At 40.0% G+C, this 25,401-nt stretch overlaps 1 protein-coding gene across 1 annotated transcript; it reads right to left on the bottom strand.

The window, feature by feature from the left end:
• Positions 1 to 14,326: 14,326 nt before the first annotated feature.
• Positions 14,327 to 24,556, bottom strand: ZNF217 (zinc finger protein 217). The gene is made up of 5 exons (XM_059827078.1): positions 23,463 to 24,556; positions 23,085 to 23,408; positions 20,723 to 20,848; positions 18,223 to 19,815; positions 14,327 to 14,455 (listed from the first exon to the last, which is right to left on the bottom strand). The coding sequence occupies exons 1-5, from the start codon at positions 24,481 to 24,483 to the stop codon at positions 14,346 to 14,348; spliced, it is 3,174 nt and encodes a 1,057-aa protein (XP_059683061.1). The 5' UTR covers positions 24,484 to 24,556; the 3' UTR covers positions 14,327 to 14,345.
• Positions 24,557 to 25,401: the final 845 nt, after the last annotated feature.

Here is a 25,401-nt window from a genome sequence, read left to right as displayed (position 1 = left end):
GGAGGAACAATTCATAATTGTCAAAATTTGAAACATTAGCTTAATTTTGTTTTCATGACCTCTCATTTCTCCTCCTTATTTATTTTGTTGCTGTTTATAATGGGCCCCAAGGCCATTTCTGACATTGCAGTGTTCTTCTTCCACATTAAGGATGTTTTTAAAATTACTAAGATTATTGAGCCAACAGGCTGTTTTAATCAAAACCATGTTTCACTTGGTTTTGATGATTATGAATGGTCCTTACAGTGGAAAAACCCCTTTCTGCTGGGAGGACCATACCACCTAGTGGCCTACAGCTCCATCACACAGACGCAGCTTCCCAATATTTTCTGTCTTTCTCAAAGCCTAGCTGGCAATTTTGCTTCAAATTATTTGCTTATTATAACTAACTTAAACTAAACAAATTGATAATGTTAATGGCTTTTTTTTCTCTTCGGTTGATTGCTAAATAAATTCGTATAATTTATACTAGAGGAGATTACTGCTTTTATTGTTTTGGGTTCCCCCAAACCAATTATTAACAATCAGGACTATGTATCTCATTAAATTTAAATCAGGTCAAACCTATTTATCTAAGGCCTTTTCTGAGTTACAGGAAGATGACTGTATTCCAGTGCTTTTAAGATGTATTTCTGTGTATGATTTTGCAGCATTGAAATCTATTAATGGTGATTTTTTTTTTTTTTTGTTCTGTATTTTTACCTCGGTAAATATATTGTAAAAAAAAAAAAAATTCCCCCAACTTTACCACAGAAAACATTACTTTTTATGCCCAGGGATTTTTTTTTTAATAAAATCACTGCAGTTTTAGAACTGTAATTAAAGCCCTGAATAATAGATCACACATCTTTATCTGTTGTGTTTAAAAGGAAAAAAAATAGCCCAAACTGTTCACATAATCCTGAATGCCTCATTTCCATAAAAAAGGTTTCTATACATATATTATTTACATTTTTAAACATGGTAATTCTTTCCTTTGTGGCATAAAATGTCTCTTTTCCACTGCAGCTATTGGAAAGCGACTGCTCACATCTGAAATGTTATCGTAATTTGCATCAGGAAACCCAACTGCAGACATTAAGGACTTGGGTGTGTTCAATTATGATTTTGCTGGAGGCTGTCCCTCATTTTAATGCTGCACTCATTGAACTCATTGAACTACCTTTCTGAAATCTAGCTGATACGGTTCACCATAGACATGCTTCACAACATCATTAGCTTTGCAAATGGCTTCATTTCAGTCAATGCAGACTTCAGTTTTGGCCAATTGTAAAATGGAAATTTGAAAAGGAAAAAAAAACAGATGCACTTAAAACATGAAAAGAATTATTTATATGATAAAAATATATTTAGATTTTCAAAGCACAAGACTGAACAGAAGTGCTCTTTTTATGCTTTCTGAAGATGTTACTGTTAAAAGTCTTTCTACATCAGGCTTAATAAATCTGTAATGACATTTGATGGATTGATTTTTGTGTGGGTTTTTCTTTTCTTTCTTTCTTTTTTTCCCCTTTCTTTCTCTGCAGAGAAAGAAAAAGAGTGACCTGGAGAGGCTGTGGGAGTAAAAAAAAAAACCGCAGGAATGTGCCTGTTTCAGTAAAACTCACGAACGATTTCTAGCAGCCTCCCTTCCCCTAAATAATAATCACTTAAAATAAGAAAAAGGAAAAAAAAATCCAACTACACCACCCTGCATTTGTTTCTACAGATCTTTTTCTTTCCCTCATCTGGCTCCTCTGACCACTCCATGCCTGGGTTATTTATGGCGTAATCTACAGCGAGGCATTGGGCTGCTGTCACACAAATTCAAGGCTCGCTAGCCATAAACCAGGCATGATTGAGATACCAAACACCCTCCTCTCAAGTGCTCCACCTCAGACGGATGGCTCTGTTTAACACTTAGTTTCCCTAAGCACTCCCTCGTCCCCCGTAAGGTTTCCCCGCGCGGGGTGATGTGTCACGCGCCCGAGTGCGGCAGCACACGCCGATGCCGCCCGGCCGCGGTGGGTTATTTACCGCCAGGGAGTCAAGGCTCTCCGTGGCAGACATTCCCGAGACTTGTACTCATTAAATTTTGATGGGTACAGTAACACCTGTTAGCCAAGTTTAATTGCCGCTGCTCCTCCTCGCCATGATAAAATGAGCGATGAGCGGCAGGGCCCATCTCCAGACAGCCCGGCCGGCTGGGCGGCCGCGGGCAGCCGCAGTCCCGCGGGCAGAGCATCCTCCCCGTGCTGCTGCCAGCCCTTCTGTCCCATCCATGCGCTTGCCAGTCACTGAAGGAGAGGGCAGTCGGCCCCACTCAGAGGGGAGGGAGGCACTGGATGTGTCCCTCCACCATGCCATCGCCCTTCTCCTTGGATTTCCTCCAAATCTCCTGCCTCTCGCAAGCCCCCCGGGGTCTGCCCAGCCCGGCACAGAGGAGAGGGGCCACCAGGGCAGCACCCGTCCCTTCTTCAGCCACCCAGCCCCAACACGCAGAGCCAAAGCCGGCGAAAGGCTCCGCACCCTCCTCACCCTCCTTGGTGAGACCGTCCCACACCCGCACGCACCCACCGCTGACCTGCACGAGCCACCCTTCAACTTCTACACAGCAGGTAGTTCATTAGCGAACACGCTTCCGAGACACACGCTTGGATCCTGCAACGCTGACTTTTTTTTTAAGTGATCTTTTTTTTTTAAAGGAATATATTGCACATGTTTCAAGAAACCCCTCTAGGGTAAAATAAAATATATATATATAGATGGCTAAAATAACAAATGAATCATAAAACTTAGAGATGGAAAAGGACTATTAGATCATCCAATTTATCTTGCTGTCTGCCAATACAGGTTTGTTCCCCGCAGACCGCTCCCCAGGGCTTTGTCTAGCCTTTCTGACTTAACTCCAGCACGCAGGGTCCTCTGCCACTTTCCTGGGAAGAATAGTTAATGGTTGAGGAATGCTTTATAGGTACAGGGCCAAATCCTGGCCTGAAGGGAGTCTCACCTGCAAGGCGCACAGGCATTGACCCCAAATATTTTAATGACTCCACGAAGCAGCAATACACACGCGTGTTTTCACCTCGTGCCCTTGCACAAGACTGCCGGCCCATGCCATCCTGTAAGGGTATGGGGCCGGAACCGTGGTCCGCAAGGAGCCGTGTCCCGTCTATCCCGGAGCCCTGGGTCCAGCCGGCTGGGCAGGACTGGGCTGGGCAGGATGAAGCGCCTACCCGTGCTGCAGCGTTCCTGTACTGATGGAGGCTGCCAAACCAGCTGTAGGCAGCTCTCAGCAGGCTTAAGAGACTGCTCTAATTTATTCCAAGGGTTTGAACTTGCATCTCTTTTTTTTTTTTTTAATTATTGGTGATACACTCCAACAGAAGAACAAACAAACAAATAAAATCAACTCTTCAGCTTCTCAGATGGATGTTTTGGCTACAGGGCAACTTTGAAAGCTGGTTCAATTGTTTTTGCTTTCATTTTTTGCTGCTCCTTAAAACTGTCTTGATTTAATAAAAGTTAAATGTTTTCATAGGAAAATCAGGCTGGGTGGTTTGTGATTCTTTTATGTACAACACGAATATTACATTATTCAACAATTCAGGAATAAATTTAATTCTGTCTACCTTTGCTGAATGTTTTACAACTTAAATAGCTGGTCTGACAGTGAAGTCCGGGTACTAAAGAGAGATCGATTAGCTCCAGAAGAGCACCAAGGTCATGGTACGAAGGACTTCAGGTGGGACACCATCAAGTCTGTGGAAGGCAGGAGAGGAGATGCTGGGACCAGGGGCTGGGGTTTGCCGTGGGATTATCTGACTTACCTTCCTGAGACACCACAAAACAGCAAGGACCCACGGTTTGCTCCGAAATTTAAAAGCCCAAAGTGCCACCCGAGCTGGCTGCCCTTCACAGACAACCCCCTTCACCACCCCGATCCCCTCCATGCGGGAGGGGGTACCCGAGCCAGGGACATCTCCGCACGGGGCCATGGTTTATGCCCGGGCACGCACTGAGCTTTCCCGGGAGTTTGTACACGGCTGATGCCCCGCGTTTCTGAGTCAGTCTGGGACATGGCTGCTGAGCGCACCACGCCCGGCACAGCGGCTTGAGAGGTTTATGTCACTCAGGGCAGTTTATTAGGAAGATTTATGGTCAGGAAAACAAAAGTGTAGAGGAACAAAAGGCAACCCTACATACCCTCCGCATCTGTTCCTGGCTCACACCGGCTCCTCAGCCCCAGCTCAGAGGCAGTTCTGGAGCAAATCGAGCTTTTAACTGGGCTCCAGACCTCAGGCTGTCCTCATGGAAAGAGAAATAAGAAATATCACAAGAAAAACAATCCAAAACAGAGTATAAAAGTTCAAGCTGTATTAAGTTGCTCCCCACTACCAGGAAGAGCTTTCCTCATTCACGGAAAGGAGTCGAGGCCCTGAGGATGATGCTGGAGACCCTCCTGGGATGCAGCACACACAGACACCCCAGCTGCCGGCGCCTGCCCCACCCAGGGCAATGAGCTGGGAGACCCTCTGCCCCTCCTGGGAGACCCTCTCCTCCTCCATCCACCGGTTCACACGGGGAGCAGGAGTGTGCTGCTGTTGGCAGTCGTGGACAGGGCCAGGCTTTTATCACGGCGGGTAGAAATAACCAACCACACCAAATGACTGCCAGATTTAGGCTACGTGTACACGAGGACTGAACAGGGCCCTCCTCAGAGGACTCCTGCTCATCTGCCCTGTTCTTGATGATCAGCAATGCACTTGGCCCCATAAATGAGTAAGCGGGAAAAGGGATGTGCTCATATGGGATTCAGTCAATACAAGGACACAGTGGTAGGGAAAAGAAGGCATAAAACGGGGTGAGAGCTCTTGGTAGGTACCCAGCTCCCCGCTGCCCTGGGACTGTGCTGCATGCCCTAAAGGAGTTCATAACCAAACTGTGCTTTGGGGAAACACAATTCAAATACTGCCTTTATTTTTTCTCGGCACGTCAGAACACTGCAATCTTGTGGCACTCCATTTTGTAAAAGTTAGGACTTTGGCAGAAATGAGTTTTCCACAGCCCAAACAGTAATCCAGGCAAAGCCCTCTGATGCCTCCTCTGGTTGTCCCACAAAAGACACGGAAGTCCCTAAAACATGAAGTGCATCGCACATCTAAAGGGCCCTAGTGAGGGAGGAGGAGGCTTCTTGCAGAGACGATCAGATAAACTTCAAGACTAACAAGCGCATTTGGGAAACAAAGACTGGCTACACACTGAAAATATTTATTGCAATGGTACTGTCACTTGAAAGGTATTTACAACATTTTCAATAGAGAAAAGACATATTTTTGCTGGTAAAATAGTGCTTTTATGGCTGTAACATATTTAGGGAATTTGTACAGATGTAGCGATGAACGCACCATTGAAACATTGGAGAGACTCTGGCCTCCTGGTTGTTCCTACAGTGACCAGAGAGAACAGGGCTGCAATGCTGAGGTTGGACATTTCAGGTGCTACTGCAAAGGAAAAATTAAATCACATAAAAGAAATATTGCCCAGAGAAATATGCTTGAAATATGAAGTTTTTTGTTTTTTGTTTTTTTTTTAATTGATGCCAGTTTTATGTTAATACTCAACTTTAACTTATAATGGTGCAAGTAGAGCTACAGTTCCTCAGTTACCAGAGCTGGCTCTCCACCAAAAAGTCCTTTTTGCTGGTAGACTATCACTGATCTTTATTTTTAAAGCCCTCAAAACTAAATTCACTGACTCTGGCTTTTTGAGTGTGCAGTTCAGTGGCATGGTACAATTCAGGTGTGATTAAGGTGCCCCGAGACCGGGCTCTGTAATTCCAAAAATCACTGACAAGTAAAAACACGAAAAAGCCAGAACCAAAACCAAATCCAAAACATTTATTTGTACCAGGACATTCAAGTATTGCCTTTTAGCTGACAAGAACTGAACAGCATTACAAGTGTTTAAGAATTTGTTTGCTTGTTTTTCTGAAGTAACTAATGAAATATCACTAGCTCTGGATAAACTCATCCCAAAATACACTCAGGTTAAATTAACAAAATGAGACGCCCCCGAGCTTAGGAAGACAGCAATAATGCTAGGTTAGAGAAGGGGGAAATCACATTTTTTATATAAAAAGTCCATCTGTAAGCAATTGTGCTAATGCTTTAAAGATGATCAGCTCAGGCTTTTGGAGTCAAACAGGAAAACAACCAAAATTCTTATCGGGAAAGAAATTTTTCAACCTGAAAACAGATTCTGTCAAAATGTCAAAGGCCCACATTTAGGTTCTGCTAAGAGACACTTTTACAAGACCCGATTTGAATAGAAATGTTGAGTTCAATTACCTTTTAACCTCAAGCAGGGGGAGGGAGACAAGCAATACAAACCTAAACACAATGCTGAAGGTAAATCAAAAAGAATCAGAAATTAAAAAGTGCCAAATCTCATTCTGATCTGACTTTGGGGAACGCACAGAGCAAACGCATGATGCTAACACTGAGAAGTGCAGTGGGAAGGTGTTTCAGTTAAGGTGTTATTTGCACTAAAGTTTACCAAAAAAATTGAGCCTGGAAAATACATGAGCTGGACAATAAAGGTAACTGAAGTGCAGAGCCATTGCCCCTTGTTTGACCGAGAACAGAAACCTGTGAGCAGATGTACGAAATACCTTGGCTGAAAAGCTGGGGAGTTCCTGGAGGTTTTGGTGAGAGGCAGCTGAAGAACACAGGAGGAAAAAAGGCAAGTTTGGGGAAAACCTATTTCTGAATTAGTTCTCATTTCACTCAGTTGTTCTGACCTTCTCTTTTCCTTAACTATTTATGCTTAACTTTGACATTAAAATTTCATTCGGTTTGCTCCGAATTACTTTATTTAGCAATGTTTAATTAGATTTTTGAGAACATACATATGTATATTAACAATTCGAAGAACCCTAAACGGCAATAACATTTCATAACAAAATGTGAACTATTTTTTTTAAGTGAAAAAAGGGGGCATTTTTTGCTTTAAGTGACAACTGCTTCCTGATTTTCCAGAATTATCAGAAAACCAAGAAGTCTGTTGTTTCCCCAGCTGACACAGGTAACGCCGGCTCCTCCTGTTTGCTACATCCCACTTGTTCCAATAAACCGCACCAAAGATGGAGGGATAAAATCGCAGGAAGGTTCTTTGCAAGTAATTATTCAACAAGACAAAAAATCAGTAATTAGGTCATGACTTTCACAGAGGATTAATGAAAACGTTTTATATGTGCAAAATGAGTTTTAAATGCCAAAGTACTCCATAATTATTTATTAGACCAGATTTGCTCGTGCAAATAGTTTTGTACCTAAGAGTCACGCAGAGAAACGTCTGTCTCATACCGATGTGTACCACATTATGAAATGCATCATTTAATTAATCATGAACTCTTAAGCAGTCAAAAATAATGGTAGCCAGCAGCTAAACTGCACACTAAATCTGCTCTGTAGCAACACATTTCAGTAAATATTGATAGGGTGAGAAGAGAAAATCGGAGATAACATTTCTGTATCTACAGATTTCCTGTGGTGAAGTTTTTTTCACTCGTCGGTGAAGTTTTCTGGTTATACGGTGATTTCTGCTACAGCCATTATTTAAATAGGTCGACATCTTTCTGCATGTATGGTCTATTCTGGGCAGCTCTGTGTTTGTTTTATTTTTATCGACTTTTACGCAATTGCTAATTCATTTAGGAATCTAAAGTAAAGTTGGCGGTGAGAGGCCAGCCCCCCAGCGCAGGGAGCTGCTGCCAGCTCACCTCTCCCCAGCCTGCTGCCGGGGGCTCCTCCTTGCTCGCACCGCCGTCTAATGCCCAGGCACTCTCTGGGTGCCCACTGCCAGCAGAAACGCGATGCTGTCGTTGCCTTTTCCGCGCCACCTCTTGCTCACCATGCTGTTGAGAGCCACCTTAGTCCACCCTGGAGCTTCCACCTTTAAAAAGAGCAAGGAAGCAGAGCAATGGTGACTCTTGGGGAGCGCTTCACATGCAGACTGGAGGTGACAACCTTTCCCTGCCTTGCAGAAGCCGAGAGGCGTTTGTGACATGTTAAACGACAGGAGAGATGAGCTCTGGGAGGCTGCAGAGCCCGGCTCAGCCTGGAGGCCGACAGTGATGGTATTTTGCATGTAGGGAGCTCAGGATAACCAGTGGAAACAAAGGGAAGAAGCTTCTAAAAGGGAGCGGTATTACCAAAATCCAGAGTTCCCCAGTTCCAAGCTTCGCTATCCTGCAGGAAGACCCAGCTTGGTCCAGAGCTAAGTATGTTACTTTGCTTTCACACAAATATATGCAGAAGGAATAGGAAGCTGCTGTATCTACAGATCAGGCTCAGTTCAACTACAGCCAATAATAAAATCAAGAACGGATGATCTGGGAAGATACCACACCTTTACATTCAACTCTTTAAAGAAAGAGATGTCATACTTCCAGGTCTGGAGTCAGAACAGAGGCCAACATGGCAGTCTGAAAAGTGTTACACCAGAGCAATACCATGCTTAACCCAGCCGCCTTCTCTCTGGAATTATGCTCCGACAGCTACTAACTGCTACTGATTTTTGCAATATTTCACATATGACCCAACACTGGACTCAGTATCTGTCAACAATGAACTCCAAACTAAATAAAACTGCATATCATATAACCGAACCTTGTTACAGATAACAATACATGTCAAAATGGGCACTCTTGTAATTAGCATGTAGTTTCTTAATCTGCATAATTACACATGGTAATCATGCTGTAGCATGTTTGGAAATGCTAGATCTCATTTTCCCCAGTGATCCTAAGTCATATGAATATCTTCTGTAGGAACTACTACTTTAGATGTTATGAATTAATATTAAGATGAAATTGAATTAAATGTACTGATTTTAATGTCATGAACACACTCATAACTATTTTTTCCCCTGAGAACCATCTGCAATTTAAAGACTTGCTAATCCTAATTAAATGCACTTTTCTTAAGTGTGTGCAAATGAACACAGAAATCTGCTCAGTAACGCACTTGCGTATTTTCCTCTTTCACAAAGAGGAAGAAAAAACTGTTTTGTGATTTAATATTGGATTCTCCTTGTAAGAGAAAACAAGCATTGCTTCTTCATAATTTCAAGACATACAGTAGTCTGACTATGTATCTTACTAGTAATTCATTAAAAGCACAGGAAGCTCTCTCAAACAAGTGTTTATAATGCTGATCTGAACAGTTACAGTCACTGTAGAGGAGCACTGTATTTCAGTCATGCCTTCCAGTGTTTTAGGTAGTCTTTGAAGTCCTCTGACACCCTGCTCGGAGGCAACAGACAGACCCTAGCACTCTGCAGGTTACTATGCAAACCAGTTCTCACCGGGGTTCATTGGCATGAGGCGGGTAGAAACCACAGCAGACCATCCAGCCAGGAGCACATCTCACCAGCCCCTTAACTACAGCAGCTTTAGCAACACCAACAGTGAAAAGACACCCTGGATTTATCCACAGGTTCCATTTCTTTTTTTTTTTGGCCTTCCCCCTATAGAGAGTCTCAATCTTTCAATTAACCCAACTTAAGCTGGGAATAAGAAATGAATGGCAGGGAAAAGGTTTTAGCAGTGTTAATGGCACTCGCAACTGAGAAACAAATTATACGACAAAACAGACATGGTAACACCGAAAAAACCACCTCCAAAATCCCACGCCGTTTGAGGATGCAAGAGACTTGAAGTCAAAAAGACTTCTCAATCTTCAGTTAAATATCCTTGTACTGATACCTTTAACACCTCCCTCTCAGGCACTAGTGAGATTTGCTCTTCTGACTTTTGGCAGATTGCATAGCTCACAAATTGGTATGGCAATGTAGGCATCTAAGTATGATGCCTAAGTCATTGGAACACACATCTGCTGTCTCTAAGTCAGTCTAGCTTATCCGAAACTAGTAATGGCAAAAAGAAGGACCCTTGGCACTCCTAGGAGGCACCAAAGGAAAACCATGGTTGAAAGTAAAGATGATGTGCAAAGCTCACACTTATTTCTTGTGCCCTGTCTACCACATTGTCATTCAGCACTGCACAGAAATTTGATAGTCATGTTACCCTAAGCCTAGCTGAACATCTTCAGTAATAAGACTCCAAGACCCCTGGTTTGCACACTACAGGCACTGTAATAATTTGCTGTTTGCAGAACAAGTGACAGATCCACATATCACATCACTTTGTTCCCAAGCTCCCCCTTTAAAAGCAGTGCTGTTGGGGAGGGTAAAAGCTCCACTTAAGTCAAGAAACTAGTCTAACCTACTTCTACAAACCTTATCTTGGCAACAAGTGCCAGTGCAGGAATCAAAAGCTCAACCTGCGATGTCACTGAGGCTGTGGTCACTCCTGTAAGTGCCCTTAAATGCGGTTGATTTATATTGGGGTTCTCATCTGATGGGCTCTCCCTCTCTCTCAAGGATGAGTTGCCTTTGACAAGTCTTTTCTAGCTGTCTTCCAAGCTCATAATCTAGTTTTGAGATATGGTCAGAGGTGTCGGTGAGGTCTGACACCTCAGTCAAGTTCCAAGAACACATCAGACCTAGAAATTGTTAAGAACAGTTTAAGGCCATACAAGTTCTGAAGCCGCACAAAAAAAAATTCCATGCTCTCCTCATAATTTCTTATTACCACAAAGAATGCATACAATAACTCAATTTCCTTTCCTGAAGGAAGATAACTGAAAGAAGAAACAAAAGGTTTCTTCATTATTTTTAAGAGTTTTCCTCTTAAGCCTCACAGATGGATTTTCTGAGAAGTGACTCAGTATTTTCATACAAGCAATTGAACAGGGCATGAATTTAGTTTTGGTTATTGGCAGGTTCTCCTTCTCCCCCAGCAGTGTGAGTATGACGAAAGGTCAAGTCAACATGAAATTCCAGGCAACTCATATTAAGCTTTAAAAGCAAGACACAGAAACCAGTTTTGCAAAACACCAAGTCTATATTTACATCCACATGTAATAATATACTCAACTAAAGTGAAATACATCATAAATTAAATGAGTAATGTGTGCCTACTGCTTGACGACTTCCGGTTTCAACAATTAAAATAAAACAAAATGGAATGAAATAAATACATAAACAAAAAAAAATAATCAACAATTTGTACCTCTATATATGCACTGTTATTTCCAAAGAAACATATAAAACCAGTAGTATCCCAATAGTTAATACTGATGGGCAAAGTGTATTCTGAAGTACAGGGCTGTGCTGCCATGAAATAGAGTCTTTACGTCCATTTTTCCATTCCAACCCCAAGATACCTACCAAAAAAAGCCTTGAGGAAAACTGTACCAGCATGAAGGGAGGTTAAAAACAAGTCTTAGGTCTGTTTGCTGAAACATCTTAAAAACCAGCCCTGTATGTTTTAATCACAGAACCCCGTAAGGTACACAGATGATAGTTACAGCATGCGTTCTATAAGACTCATTGAAAGATCACGCAAAAAAATAGATTAACCATTTTCCAAGTGAATTCATCTTCAAAAATAGGCTATAAAAGTGCAAAACTAGGAAAACAAAAATCTAGATTATATACATATGGCTCAGCTTATGAACAGGAAAAAAGGTAAATAGTGTACAATTTCCTGATACACAGCACTTCATTACATCGCCAGTTTACAGATACATTAAAAATAGGTCCCATATACAGGAACTAAGACATACAACTGGAACATCTCGAGTTGCATAATGAAAAAACAAGAGTTTCTAGGTTTTGCTATTTTACATTTGCTGTATGAGGGAAGAGAGCAAGATGAACAGTGCAAAATTTTTCATTTTTTGTTTTACTAAAATATATGGAAGTCAAAGCCAGGTACAGAAGAAATTAAATCTTAACTACAGGCTTTATGAGAAGTGACTAGGAACGCAAGTCAAAATATGCAACCATTCTGCTTTACTGGCTGGTAACTGGCCATCTTCCCTTTACAAAAATTAAACTGCATGTGCATTAGAAAAAACTCTTGTTGTCTTCACAAAAAAATAAAAGGAGATATTCTCCCATTTACATGTTATTTCTCACTCTTTTGAAACACCCAGTAGATGCTAAAACTCGACATCAAGAAGCTTCCAAGCACAGTCAAGCAGGCTACACCATAGCCACATCCCTTTTGAAGTCCGTAGATCCCATATTCATATTGCAAGTCTGTTTGTTTGTGACTTTACAGTTTGGACAAAGGTGCAAAGTAGTTTTCCTCTAAATGTAACTGTATTGAGTTTAGTACAAAACTAAACGTTTGAAACATTTAGATTAGTATCGTTTCTCATGCAAGTCCTAGGTATTTTCTGCTGTAAAAGTTTGTATGTTGGTAGAGATGTTTAAAAGGCTTCTGTGAAGAACAGCAACAAATGCCAAGAGAAGAATCCAACCGTATTTCGGGAACGCCACACTGAAATCCAAATGTCAAGTATTGCCTCATCCTTGCATTTAAAAATATGCTGGAAACAACCCCAGGGAAACAGATCCCTCCAACACATTATGGTCCTAACATATACAAGACAGATCAGCATAATGTCAGCACCGTTGCGTTGATGTTCACAACATTTACAAACTGGACAGTTTTAGACAGTTTATTCAGAACTTGTTTTAAAAAACTAACATAGTTCAACAGAAAAAAACCAAACATATAAGAAACTTTCACCTTTATGAAAAAGGAGCATTAAGCCAACAGGATTTCAACTTCAGTATTTACAGTTTACCTGAGGTGCAATGATTATATATTCTTTCAAAGAGAAACTCTTCAGCAGCACTCAAGTATGTAAAAATATAATTCCTACCTAATATTTGGTCAATTAATTCTAATGAAAAATACTCAAAAGTCAATGTCAAGATATACATTCTCCACACACCTTCATAACCCAATTGTTTAGACTACTTTTTATGGCTATTTGGTACAAATGTTAACAGAACCAGTATTATAAAACTGTAGTGTTTTTATATACAGTACAATCACAGCTTAGTTCAGTAGCTTTCACCATTCATTTTTCCTCAAGGGATGAACTGCAGGTATAAATCCATAGAATATGCACTTGTGTCCTTAGACCTAGGGGGAAAAAAAATAGTTTTGTAGTATACAACTATAAAATAGTACAACACATTTTTTGTTGTGATGAGTATCTTTAAAACATAAAGGGAATTTCTTCCACACCCTTGCATAAGTGTGTTTAGAAACTGATACTGCCATATGAAGTCTGTGCCTTCTATTTGCCAAATAAAAGCTGGCACTCAAGTTTACTTTTGAAGATACTCAAGCCCCGAGTAGACATACAGGCTGGAAATTGAGTTAGCTTAAAAAAGCAGAACAGACAAATATCTGCTTAGTCGGGGGACAATAAAAGCATTAAGATTAGAAGAATATCAAGAAATAAAGCAACATATTTTAAAAGCTGTCAACTAGATGTCAGATAGCTCTGCTCCCCAGATATGTAAAATCTTCCCATAAAATAGTGCATGCTGGTCCAGGTGCTATAGCGTTCAAGACGTATCTCCTTAAATTTGAACAAGGAAAATTATCTGTAGCTCTGGGTTTCAAAAAAGCAGACAGACATTTATTTATAGTCTTATAGAGTATTTATCTCCTTAGCAGCTAAGAATGTTGCTAACACAATGGGGTTGTTAAGTTCTGAGATACAGCTACAGAACTGAACAGATGAAGCACGGGAATTCAAAACACCAGGGTAATTCTTTTCAGTTGACCTGTTTCCTTAAGAGGCTAAACCCACCCCTCAGTCAAACAAAGGAAAAACTATTTGGAACAACCTCTCCAGTATACAAAGATAAACTGTCAAGGAGCTATCAGGAAACCCTTACTTCCCTATGAAATAATCCACCAAGAAGAGTCTCGTTGTTTGAGGCAATCCTCACAATCTTCAGAAGTTGTAAAATGAGTAATGTCTACATTTTCAGGAAGGACTAACCAACGTAACCTCTCATAGGATTCATGAATTGCGACTTCCTCTCATTTCTAGTTCTCCACATGATGCTCCCCCACCCCCATGTACTGACTTAAGCGGAAAGCCCTTTTGCTGAACACTTCCCACTGGTATTGTAACTAATTAATGTATTTATCTATTGTTAGCCCTTCCATTTCTTTTAGAAAAGGAGCATCTATGCACTTTTTATGTAAGCCATTACCACTATTCAAAATAACTAATTCTGCTACACCAATATTTAGTTCACTTCCTAAGAGAGGAGGAGTTTGTATTTTCAGCTGTTCTGGTTCAGACTTTCATAACCTCTCATCATGCTATACAGCAACCTTTGATGTTATGAGTACATAATGCAACATTTAAGTAACAATTAGTTCAAAAGGTTTGTTTACCGTTTCTTGAAGTAAATGATTAAGTCTTCTTGTCACTTGGTCGAAAGTGTGCATTACCAATGAAACTTTCGTAACTTCGCTTTTGTAGCACACTGCTGGATAAGTGTTGGTATGACACAGATCTCTTTCCTGACAAAAATAAATTTAGAGGAGTTAGAATTATTTCCTGCTAATCTAATTGGTCAGACATTCAATTGTGAGCAGGTCTACGTTAGCATCCAGAATCCGCGAATACCACAGATGCTACCACAAATCATCTCACGAGCAGGGCCCAAGACAAGATATCCCTAGTCCTATTAAAAGATTATATGAAATTCAGTATCCAGAATAAATACAAGAGGAATGACAAATATTAATTTAACAACTTTAAGCTGTATACACGCGATGTCCATCCCTCCAGATTTTGCTCATTTTATTTGCAAGAAAGAATTATCTTCGCTCAACTCATTATACAGCAGGCTTCATTTTAAGAAGGTTTAAGTGCTGCAGTACATTCTATAGCATGATGCCTACATATCCAGTTTTTGTATGTTTGAAAATTGAATTTTTGAGTATGAGTATCTGAGAGGAGAAACAGGTATACTAGATTATTGCCATCATAGATTATATGGCAACTGTGACACTTTAAAGAGTGTTAATATGCATTTACTTGAAGACCTTTGTTAAGCAATTTTCAGTCTAGTATACAGGTAATTTCATGTTTATCTGAGACCATTAATTCAGATTTATATATGTGAAATCAATGCCTGTTCCATATTAAGTCTTATTAGCTTAAGCAAGTAGTCAAAAACACTTCATAAAATTAAGGAAAAAAGTCAAGAATCATTACTCCCACAGGATACAAAAAGCCCAACTGCCATCCATATTCCATGAAAGCTTTAAATGCAGCATTGAAAAAACCTAGCAAGCTTTAATTAAATTAAAATGGCAAAGCTAAATTAATATTTCAACAGAATCTATGAAGCCATTGGAGTGTGTCATGAGCAATTGTCTTTAATTTGCAGCCTCTGCCAGATCAATCAGCCAACAGGTTATCCTTGATAGCATGTTGCCATTGCAAAGGCAACTAATTTGAAAATAACACAAACTGAGTGGTTTCAGAATGTTTCTGTCTCTTCGGGCAACACAGAATGGCAGAGCTTACAAGCAATAACAGAAAGCATCATGCTTTAATCAAGTTTGCCAAGTGGAACATATTCTCATGACAACTTGATCCAGCATTTAACATGCGACATAACATGTTCATAGGACCTAAATAATGTTGCCATAAGGCACACAGGCCCTTAAAAAAGGTTTTGACATCATGTTTTATAGTATCACCAAAGCTCAATAAAAACACTACAGAAACCTGCAGGTCTACACCTGCAGTACTTTGCATATGGTATCTTACAAAATACATCTCTGAGGAGTTGCCACTCTTAGACAAACAGTTGTACTTCAGCTTTTTAACAAAAAGAGAATTTGCAGAAACTTTCATCTTCACTGTCTCCACCCACATAAAAGCTCTAATACAGAGAAGTTTGCCTGTCTGCTATCCTCCACCCTCTCAAACTATCAAGGTTTGCATTAGGTACTTCTGAGCAGAATGGTTGGGAAACTAGGAAATTAGCCTTAAAAGCCTACATTTTATTGCACAGGGCTTTTATTGAAGTTGCTGAGAAAACCCACAGAGGGGGTCTTGTTTCACAAGTCTTTCCAATGTAGGCAACAGCCATAAAAAGTTGCTTTTCTTGCCCTGAGACAGCACTGTGTAACAAACAATGAAATCTTTATTTCCATGACAACAATACCGTCAAATTAATTGCAGCCATAGTTTTGAGAGCTCTAAATAACAAGAAACAGTAGAAAGTTCTTGACTACAGGCTACTGTCTCCAGGCTTGTACCGAGGAAGAGGAAGAAAAGCCTACCACAGATTTTTCTGGCAGACAGGTGGAGCTTTCAGAAGAAAAACAAGGTGGATTCCAATGAAGTCATTGTTTAAAAATAGTATTGCATCAACTGCTACTTCAGTAGGCTAACCTCACTAAGACTACCGGCAAAATTATAGAATTTCCCTATCCCCAACGTACAGTAATGCTAGAAAGAAGCAAGACACTGCCCACCATCTAGTCCTTGGGGTACAGACTACTCTTGTCCCGCTGGTTGAAGCTGCAAGACTTTTTAAACTTTCCCCTACCTGTTTTCATGAAAATTAATAGGGTTTTATAAAACATCAAGAGAATTCCCTTAAAATAGTGAATGTTTTATCTGCTCAACAGATAGCAATGTCCTCGGCACAAGTCCTCGGTCAGCGCAAATTAATATAACTTAGTCCTTAAGGACACTCATGTCCTCTACCAAATGTTGAGATCGCACATTAAGCTCTTAGATGCCATCAACCATTAATTAACCATCTTGCAAAGCACTGTAAATTCCACAACTGCATGAACGACTTCTGTGCTCAGAAAACACCCTGTATGTATTTCATTCTCTCAGATCACTAGGAATCAAAAGACAGCAACAACATTTGTCCTTCTGCCCGTCCTTCTGCATTCTATGCATAACCTAGTGCCCATTTTACATTCCTCATAGCAATTCATGGTACAGTTCATGGTAGACAGAACCATGAACTCATGAAACTAGGAATTATCTCCCATTTCACAACCGCTTCAGTGAGTCAGCTGCAATGCTGGCTTTTCCTTTATCCACTCTCTACCCAGACTGGAAACAGAACTGCAACACTTTCCTTCATCCTTCCATAACCCAACTAGCAAGTCTGAATATTTATGAAGCCCACAACCTTAAAACAAGCAAACAAAAACCAGAACAGACTTAGCAAATACATTTTTTGCCACATAACTAGATGCAGAATTAGTATTTCACAGTTCGCTCTGACCTAAGGTAACACACCCCTGCTTGTTATGAACCCAGACTACTTCAGAAGAATAATCTTACTGCTTCCAGAGAACGGGAGTATTCACAGAGTTTAAGAACTTAGCAGAGGCTTTAAGACTATACAGCACACACACTATTCATTTTTATAATAGGATCTTCATTTCAAATTTCAAAGTCCTATATTTATAGCTAAGTTCATATTGACCTCAGCTCAAAGTCATAAATACCATCTTCTACAAATAGTCAGACAACTGATTAAATATCACCTAGCACCTTTTAATCTTGGCCTCCTGCTAAGTTTTGAAAATGTTGACTAAGAACAAAATACAAAAAGCATTTCATAAAAGTACCAAAGTTTTCCAAATACACCACAAAACATTTCTCTCTGCTAGGCCCAGAGTTTTCCACACAGCACTACTACTTAATGCAATGAGACACCATAATTAGAATAGGAGAAATATGTTGTCTTAATTTAACAAAGTATTCTGTTCCTTCTAAAAACTAAACATAAAAACCCATTGAAGAACAGAGGTATAAGATTTAAATCATAGTTATATGATTTGTAATACATCCTCTTTTGCAATTGAAGGGAACAATTGTCCATGACAGCTTTTTTTTCCTAAGAGGTTTTATTAATAGACAAGACGACTTGGACCATCTGGAATATTAAGCAGAAAGGCTCATTCCATATCCTGGATTAGTTAGCATGTCTGGAGCGCTCCAATGAGCAAACAATACATGTTTACAATGGGGGGGGGGGGGGGGGGTGGCAGGAAGAGAGGGAACTTGAGGAACTTTAAATCTCTCTTTAAAATTCAGATCTTCCATGCCTAATTCCCCAAGCCAGGAGAGCTTGCTCAACCTGATTTTTAAATTTAAAATCCAAGCATTGACTGGACTTGGTGAAATGCTAAGTACAGCTTTATTTTCTCTGTTTCAAGCTGGGTACACACTTATTTGTATTTCATTCACCTTCCTTTGTAATGGTGTAAGACATTTAACTAGGAAAGAGATACCGTACCTTCTATTGTAGAGCTGGTTACTTGGCCATTGCTAGATCCACAAGAACTGTAAAGTGATCCAGAGCTATATGGCTCATAAGGTTTGAGAACAGTCAATACATTAGGAGGATCAACATCATCTGAATTCAGAAGCCCTTGTTTGGTTGGCAGAACAGAGGATGCAGGTTTGGTGCGAGAACATTCCTGAGGTAGCAGATTTGCATATCTGTTTGCAACACGAAATCTGCTCATATCGTATCTTCTGTAATTAGCCATTGGAGAGTCAATATGTTCAACAGCTAACAGATTAGGTTTCATTCGTTTAGCAGATGTTTCACCATAGTCTAGATTTACATTGCTCACAGATTTACTACAAACATAGTCTCTTCCTCGATGACAAGACCAGGCAGGTTCATTTAGGTGAGAGTCGAGAGTCCCATTCATACTGCTGCTTACCAGACCAGATTGAGACACTGGGACACTTAGAGCTTTTACTTTAGATTCAGATCTTTTTACTCTGTCCAGAACTGGAGAGATACTAGAACTGGAGTGCATTTCTTGCTGAGGTTGTCTATAGCTATTTGCCTGAGCTCCAATATTACTTTGCTGTTTATGAAACTTGAGGTTACTTGGGGCTGCGCTGCTTGAGTCAGTCACTGAAAAGAGAGGGACTTTGTTCTGCGGAGGGTAACATTGTTTAGCTTTCCCCGTTTGCAACAGTTTTTGCTGTGTAGATGGGGAAGCCTTACTTTTATTAGAAGTAAAAGAGAGAGGAAGCACATCTTTACCAAGCAGAGCTGGAGGGCATCCAGTGCGTCTGGCTTTAGCTAGAGCCTTGCTTCTACAGCCATTTTTGTTAACAGTGTCAGGATTGTATTTGTGCATCAGCCTCTGGTGCATCATTAGAACTTCCGGGTAAAATGTTCTGTAAGTACAAAATGGACAGGTGCTGGGTGCTAGCAGGCCTCTAGTTGAAACTGCTGAACATTCTTGTGAAGTCCCAAGAGATAAGTTCAAGGGCTTTTCTTGAGGGTCCACCATAGGTTTGTGTTTGTAGTTTTCAGTGCGCTCTCGCACACCATTCACATTTTTTCCATCCTTTAAAGCACAAATATACTGGACGTCATCTCCCTCCGATGCCACAGAAGCCTTTCTCTCTCTTTTATGAGGAACATTGGGCTGAGCTTCCTTTGTTTGCTTCTCAGCCTTTAGTTTTTCCGGGTAAGGAGTGGACATGTTCTCGTGTATTTTATTTGAATTGTTACAAACGGAACCTTTGTTCAATTCCCTAGAATTATTTTTCATTTTTAGAAGGACTGTGCTGCCTATTGCATTGTTCAAGGACAGAACTTCCTTTTGCTGCTTGGTAGGTGGGCAGCCCTCAGCATCTTTGGCACAGTGAACAAGCCTCTTTGAATTTTTGGTTTCTTGAGCACCATCGGCAGCCAGCAAGAGCTCTGTCTCCTGACTCTGTAATGAAACTTTGCTGTCACTTTTCACGTCTGCTGCACTATCAGCTTGCTTGTCCTTGTGGTGCCTCTCTAAATGATACCTCAGTGAAGTTTTCTGTGCTGCTGCATACTCACAGAATTCACATTTGTATGGTTTTTCACCTGAAACACAGTTTTATCAGTAAATAAGTTCGGGGTACAATTTGATTTGAAGTCTTGAATACAATTAAAGACAAGGTAATAATGTAGACCGCAAAATAGTAAAATAGATTTTTCTTTCCCCTTCCACATAGTTATAATTCTCAAACTTATCTAAATCATTTAAACAGCTACATCTTACTGCTTTTACTAACTACAGTGACATCTTCTGGCTACGATGAAGATATTTTCCACACGTTAGCTAAGTATGGAGATGGTAACTGACAATATGTTTGGCAGAGATAAGCAAGAAGTATAGCTGTGGGTCAGCTCCAACAATTTGTAGCCCTTGATCATACCACAAGTATGCTATTCAACAACACAAATGTTACAGTTCATCTATAAATAGAGCTGTTTCAAAAGGAACAGTGACATACATTAACAGAAGTAGAGTTTGCCTAGCTATGGAAAACAGAAACTTGAACTGGAAAATAGACACAGCTTTTTCCCAGGTAGCAGCAACGGCAGACAATCAACTTAGTACCTGGGAAATAGGCTTTTTCAAAAAAAACAAAACACACCACCAAACCAAAAAACCCCCCCACACACACACAACAACCACCCCCCCAACTTTTTGCTAGGCTGCTAAAAGCAGAAAGAGTTACAAGTTTTAAAATATATTGTATTCTTAATAGTACTTAATGTAATTAACCCTATTCAAAAAGATTTACACTTATGTAAATAAGAAATAATAAGAAATAATAAGAAATTTCAATTGTAATTTATTTTCTTTTTAGCATTAGAGAAAACTTTGTTCTTAATATCAATAATTTTGAAAGCAACTTATATTTTTCTTAAGCAAAATCAAACATTCCATCCAACTGGATTCAACAGACTTCATTCCCCTCCCACAAAGGTGAAGCCCGTTTACCTGTATGAGTTCTGAGATGAATATTGAGGTAATAATTTGAGCGAAAATACTTTCCACAATAGCTGCATTCTCTGGAGGCTCCAAGGTTTTTAACTTTTGCTCTTTCCAAACTGTCTTCATTTTTATCTTTGGGAGAAAATATAGCTATATTATGAAGAGCAAATGCAAATTTGGAGTCTCATTTAAAACTATAAGTAACTATCTTAACTGTCTTTTTTAAGGGAAAACACAGAATGATGAACTGTTGCCAACTCCTACAGTCTACCAGCATCTTTTGTTCTGTACTGCTGCACACTTAGCAATCAAAGAGCAAGAGAGTTAAAAAGGTTTCTGTCTGTGTCAAGTAACACTGTGGTTAGTGACTGTAACAAAGAAGCCCCAGAGAACAAAGAAGATGAAAAACTAGGTCTCAAAAAAGAAAAAAAAAAGTTATCTTTACTGACCTACAGGAACTTGATGGAGAATGGCCCATCTCAAAAATTCATACAGGTTATAAACTGCATTCTTTTATTAAAGGGAGTGCTAGAGTGCTTGAATTAGTAAGCATGGGCATGATGATTCAGACTGTAAACCTGCTCTGTGCACCATAGTAAAACACGGGAAGGTGTTTTGGGGAAGGAAGGCGGGGAGGAAGATGGTTTTTCTTATTAATTATAGTAAAATTATTATTATTTCTGTGCTAATCAATGGAGTGTTGTGCCTGTATAACAACATCCTTAGATTTAATAAGTAATCTTCTTTCACTAAAAGCATTAATGCTTCAGCTTCGACAAATATGGCAGTAGGAAAGTGACAGGGGTTGCTATTCTGTGAAACACGTATTCAAGGAACAAATGCACAGATTAAAAGCTGGTTCCACTCAAGTGTAAGCAGCAATCTTTACCACTGGAGGGCAGCAAGTACAGCATAATGTCTAACAAGAAAGGGGATAAAGCTTACACACAATACACCATTCAAATCAACATGAGTTCTTTGGCAGGTTGAATTGAAAAAACATCAAGACAACTTCAGTAAAATATCCAAGTCAAAGCTGACTAGAATGCTACAGTGGGAAGAGAAGGAAGAAGTCTTGCTTGACTAAGATGTTAGATACATAATAGATAGCTTAAAACAGTTCTCTGAAGTTCCTATGTGTTGGAAAGCTTCTATACTGGAAATCCGAAGTATGGCTAAACTATGGCTAACACAAGCCATAGCTGTTTTAAACAAACAGATAATGTCTCAATAAGCATGATTCAGCATCTCACAATGAAAGCTGTTGTAGTTTAGGATAAGACACTGAGAAACAAAACAAGCAAGTTAACATTAGGTAATAATTCCATTCCTTTGTTACTGGAGGCAAAATAAAGGGCTGCACATTACCAGAAATGGAAAAGTCAGTCACATGTGCCAGGACATTCTGTACGTTGTGTCATTTCTTGAGATTATGCAAGTGTCTGTTCTTTAAATGCAGACTCAAAGCATGTCACACACAAGAGTGCTAGATTAGCTAGAAGACTTTCTGTTATTCCTTTTTGTCCCAAGGCATGCAATCTTTTGCAATTAAGGAATCGTTCAGTATCACTTGTTTTTCTAAGACATGGCAAGATGAAGAATTAATCCTGGGTAACATACAGGTTGAGCCCATCTACTCTGTCAAAGAGAATAGCAACCCTTCAAGGAAGAAGAGTTAAATATATACCTCTCTTACATACATGATGTCCACGTACTAATAGCCTGCATGCATGTCCTTGCACAACTAATCTAAAATTGCTGGTTCTGACACTCAGGCTTTCAAGTTACATACTGTTCAAAAGAAACATACAACCTGCAGTTTCATAGAAAAAGTTTGGAACTATTCTTTACTTCTCAGGATCTTAAAAACCTGCTGGTATTAAGTACTGGATATTTTCTGCCCTTTCTTGTAAGATGCAGGGGAAAAAGTGAACTGCAATGATTTCTTCAGAAATACTATTTGTAAAAATATGTGCTGGACAAGAAGTGGTATGCAACACTCAGAAACATCCAGTAAAACTAAGACGGGGGGGGGGGGGGGGGGGGGGGGGAGCAGGGGAGCATAAACAGTGGCTTTTCCTAGACTGATTGTTATTAAAAGTATTTCAGATTATTCCAGTAACCCAAATCAAAACTGCAAGAAGGCCCAACACAACTTCAAAAGACCTCAAAATGGCAGTGTCAGAACCTTCCTCCCCCAGCCCCGTCATTTTTCTCTTTTCCCCTTCCCCCACCATAACTTTCCAAAACTTGGCCAAAGATATGAAATGATAACTGAGAAATGCAAGATGCATTCTTTGGCTCTAAAGAGTTCCTAAACAATACAGTAATAACCATTTCAAACTTAGGTGCCTAAAATGCTACTCACCCAAATTAAGTGTTTCCGGAAGCCCATCTTCAGATCCATCTTCAGAGCCTCCTTCTATTCGTTCTCCTGCTCCATTTTCATCCAGACTTGCAATTATATCACCACAGTACGTCCTCGAAGCAGCTGAAGTCTCTCCATCAGTGCGCCTGTCTCTCTTATGTACTCTGGAATGAAGGACTAGCTGGTGGTATGTTCTGAAGGCTTTACCACACTCTGAACAGTGCGTTGGTTTCTCTTTGTTCTGGGACAGTTTAGAATCCATCTCCATAGAAGGCACTTCTCCACCGTGATGTTTCAGTTTGTCTTGGGATAAGTTAGCATTCCCTGTGTAACTGCTGTTTTTATTTACTTTTGACTTCCCTGTAGTTTCAGTCTGGCTACCTTTATTTGCATTCCAAATGTCACCAAGTTCTTCTTTATCAGAAGATGAATCATCATTGTCTGTACTTCCTTCTTGCCCTGGTTCTTTAGTCTGGCCATGGCCAACTGCAACTTTACCTTTGGTAGCCAGCTGCCATGCTTGATATGTATTGAAAGGATCTAGTTCAGCTATCCATTTCACAGGTTTTTGTGATTTGTCATTTTCTGGAACCAAGTTTGGTCTTAAGTTCAAGAATCGAAAAAATTCCTCTCTTCGCGACGTTTCTTCTGCATTAGGTTCACCAGTCACTTGGGGGCTTTCACCACTGGGTACTGATTCTTTGGTGTGCACTTTACTGTGCTCAATTAGAGTCTCTTTATTGAGAAATAGGAAACCACAAACCATACAAATTTTGTAAGGTGACGTTACATTTTCAGTTACATGCTCCTGCACCACCTCATTTATTGTTATGGGGCTTTCAGAATCTTGTTGGTGCTTGTTTCTAGAACCAGGCTTTCCAGTATGCGTTCTCATGTGATTTTTGAGGAACCACGGCTCTTTAAATCTTCTTCCACATACATTACACCAATACGTGAAAGAATCTTTATGCTTTTTCATGTGTGCCTCGACGTCAAAAGCCTCATCAAATGTTTGTCCACAAACTTTACAACTAAGTTCTTCACTGTCCTTTTCATTGTTTGGTGAAGACAAGTTTGTTCTTACTTGACATTTATCTAAAGGACTAAGATACTCTGCTTCAACACGCAGGACAGCTGGTTCACAAAGAGTAGGCCTATGCTGAGTTAAAACATGCTTACCAAGTTCTTCAGGATGTTTAAAAGTCTCGTCACAAAACATGCAGTCCAGAGGCATGCATCCCTCAGCTTGCATGAGAAACTTTTCTTGCAAGTTTTTGTAAGAAATTGTGTTTGTTCCTTTTATTGTCATTGAGGCATCGTTATTCTCCATCTGTGCACCAACGGTACTGGCTATTCCATCCGGTCCATCCATGTATGCCAAGAGAGGCTGAGTTGGCATGTTTCCTAGGTTCTGTTCCCTATTATGTGTTTTAATGTAAGGTTTCAGTTCTTTGGGGATGCTCACTGATCACAATAAGGACACTTGTAAAGTTCTCCAACATGTGCTTACAAATCTGCTATGCTAAAAAAGCTGTGCCAGGAAAACAATTTTTTCCACAAGCAAAAAATTATTTCTTTTTCATTTTTATCTGTGTTCACACATCACTGCAAGTATATCTGTTGGTTCTCTCAGTGATGGAATGATGGATGGGGTTTTTATCTATTTCTTCTGATTTTTCAAGTTTGTAGAAATGGTCAGTTGCACTTAGTTTTTTTGTACAAACATTTCAAATAGTTGCATTGGGCAGAAGTTACTCAAGGACAAGTTCAGTGCCACAAAGAACTCCAGCACCTGGAGAAGAGAGAAAACAGTGAGTCAGACTTTTCAAAAGAAAAGGAAAATATTGTCTCCCAACTAATGAAAACATTAGGGCTAGAGAACTATTGAATGCTCTTGAACACAACAGTCAATAAGGGACAGCTAGAAGACACTCTGGTCACTTTCCTACCCACCACAGTTGAAATAGTATGGTCTTGAACATCCCTGTAATACAGAAGCCCAGCTAATGGAATAAGATTGCTATACAAAAGCAATACTTTGTCTACTGTCTGTTCTAAACCTACTCTTATCCAGTTACAAAAAGCTGCTGAAATTATATTTCAATACATAAATTACTGAATTCACAACAAGTAAATGCAGCAAGCCAAAGCAACCCTTCCTCAAACCTGTGAAACCAGTGTTTAGAGGTACAGTAAAACTTCACTTGTTTGTTCTCTAAAGGTTATTGAGCAAAAGACTTTTTTTTCCCCCCAAGACTAGACAGCTTGGAGTTAGTTTTCATAGTTCTGGTACACAGTAAGCATCAGTACAAATCTT

This window comes from Gavia stellata, chromosome 20 (genome assembly GCF_030936135.1).
Source record: "Gavia stellata isolate bGavSte3 chromosome 20, bGavSte3.hap2, whole genome shotgun sequence".
Lineage (NCBI taxonomy): Eukaryota > Metazoa > Chordata > Aves > Gaviiformes > Gaviidae > Gavia > Gavia stellata.
Note: the sequence above shows the minus strand (reverse complement) of the source record. Positions and strands in the feature narration are given on the sequence as shown.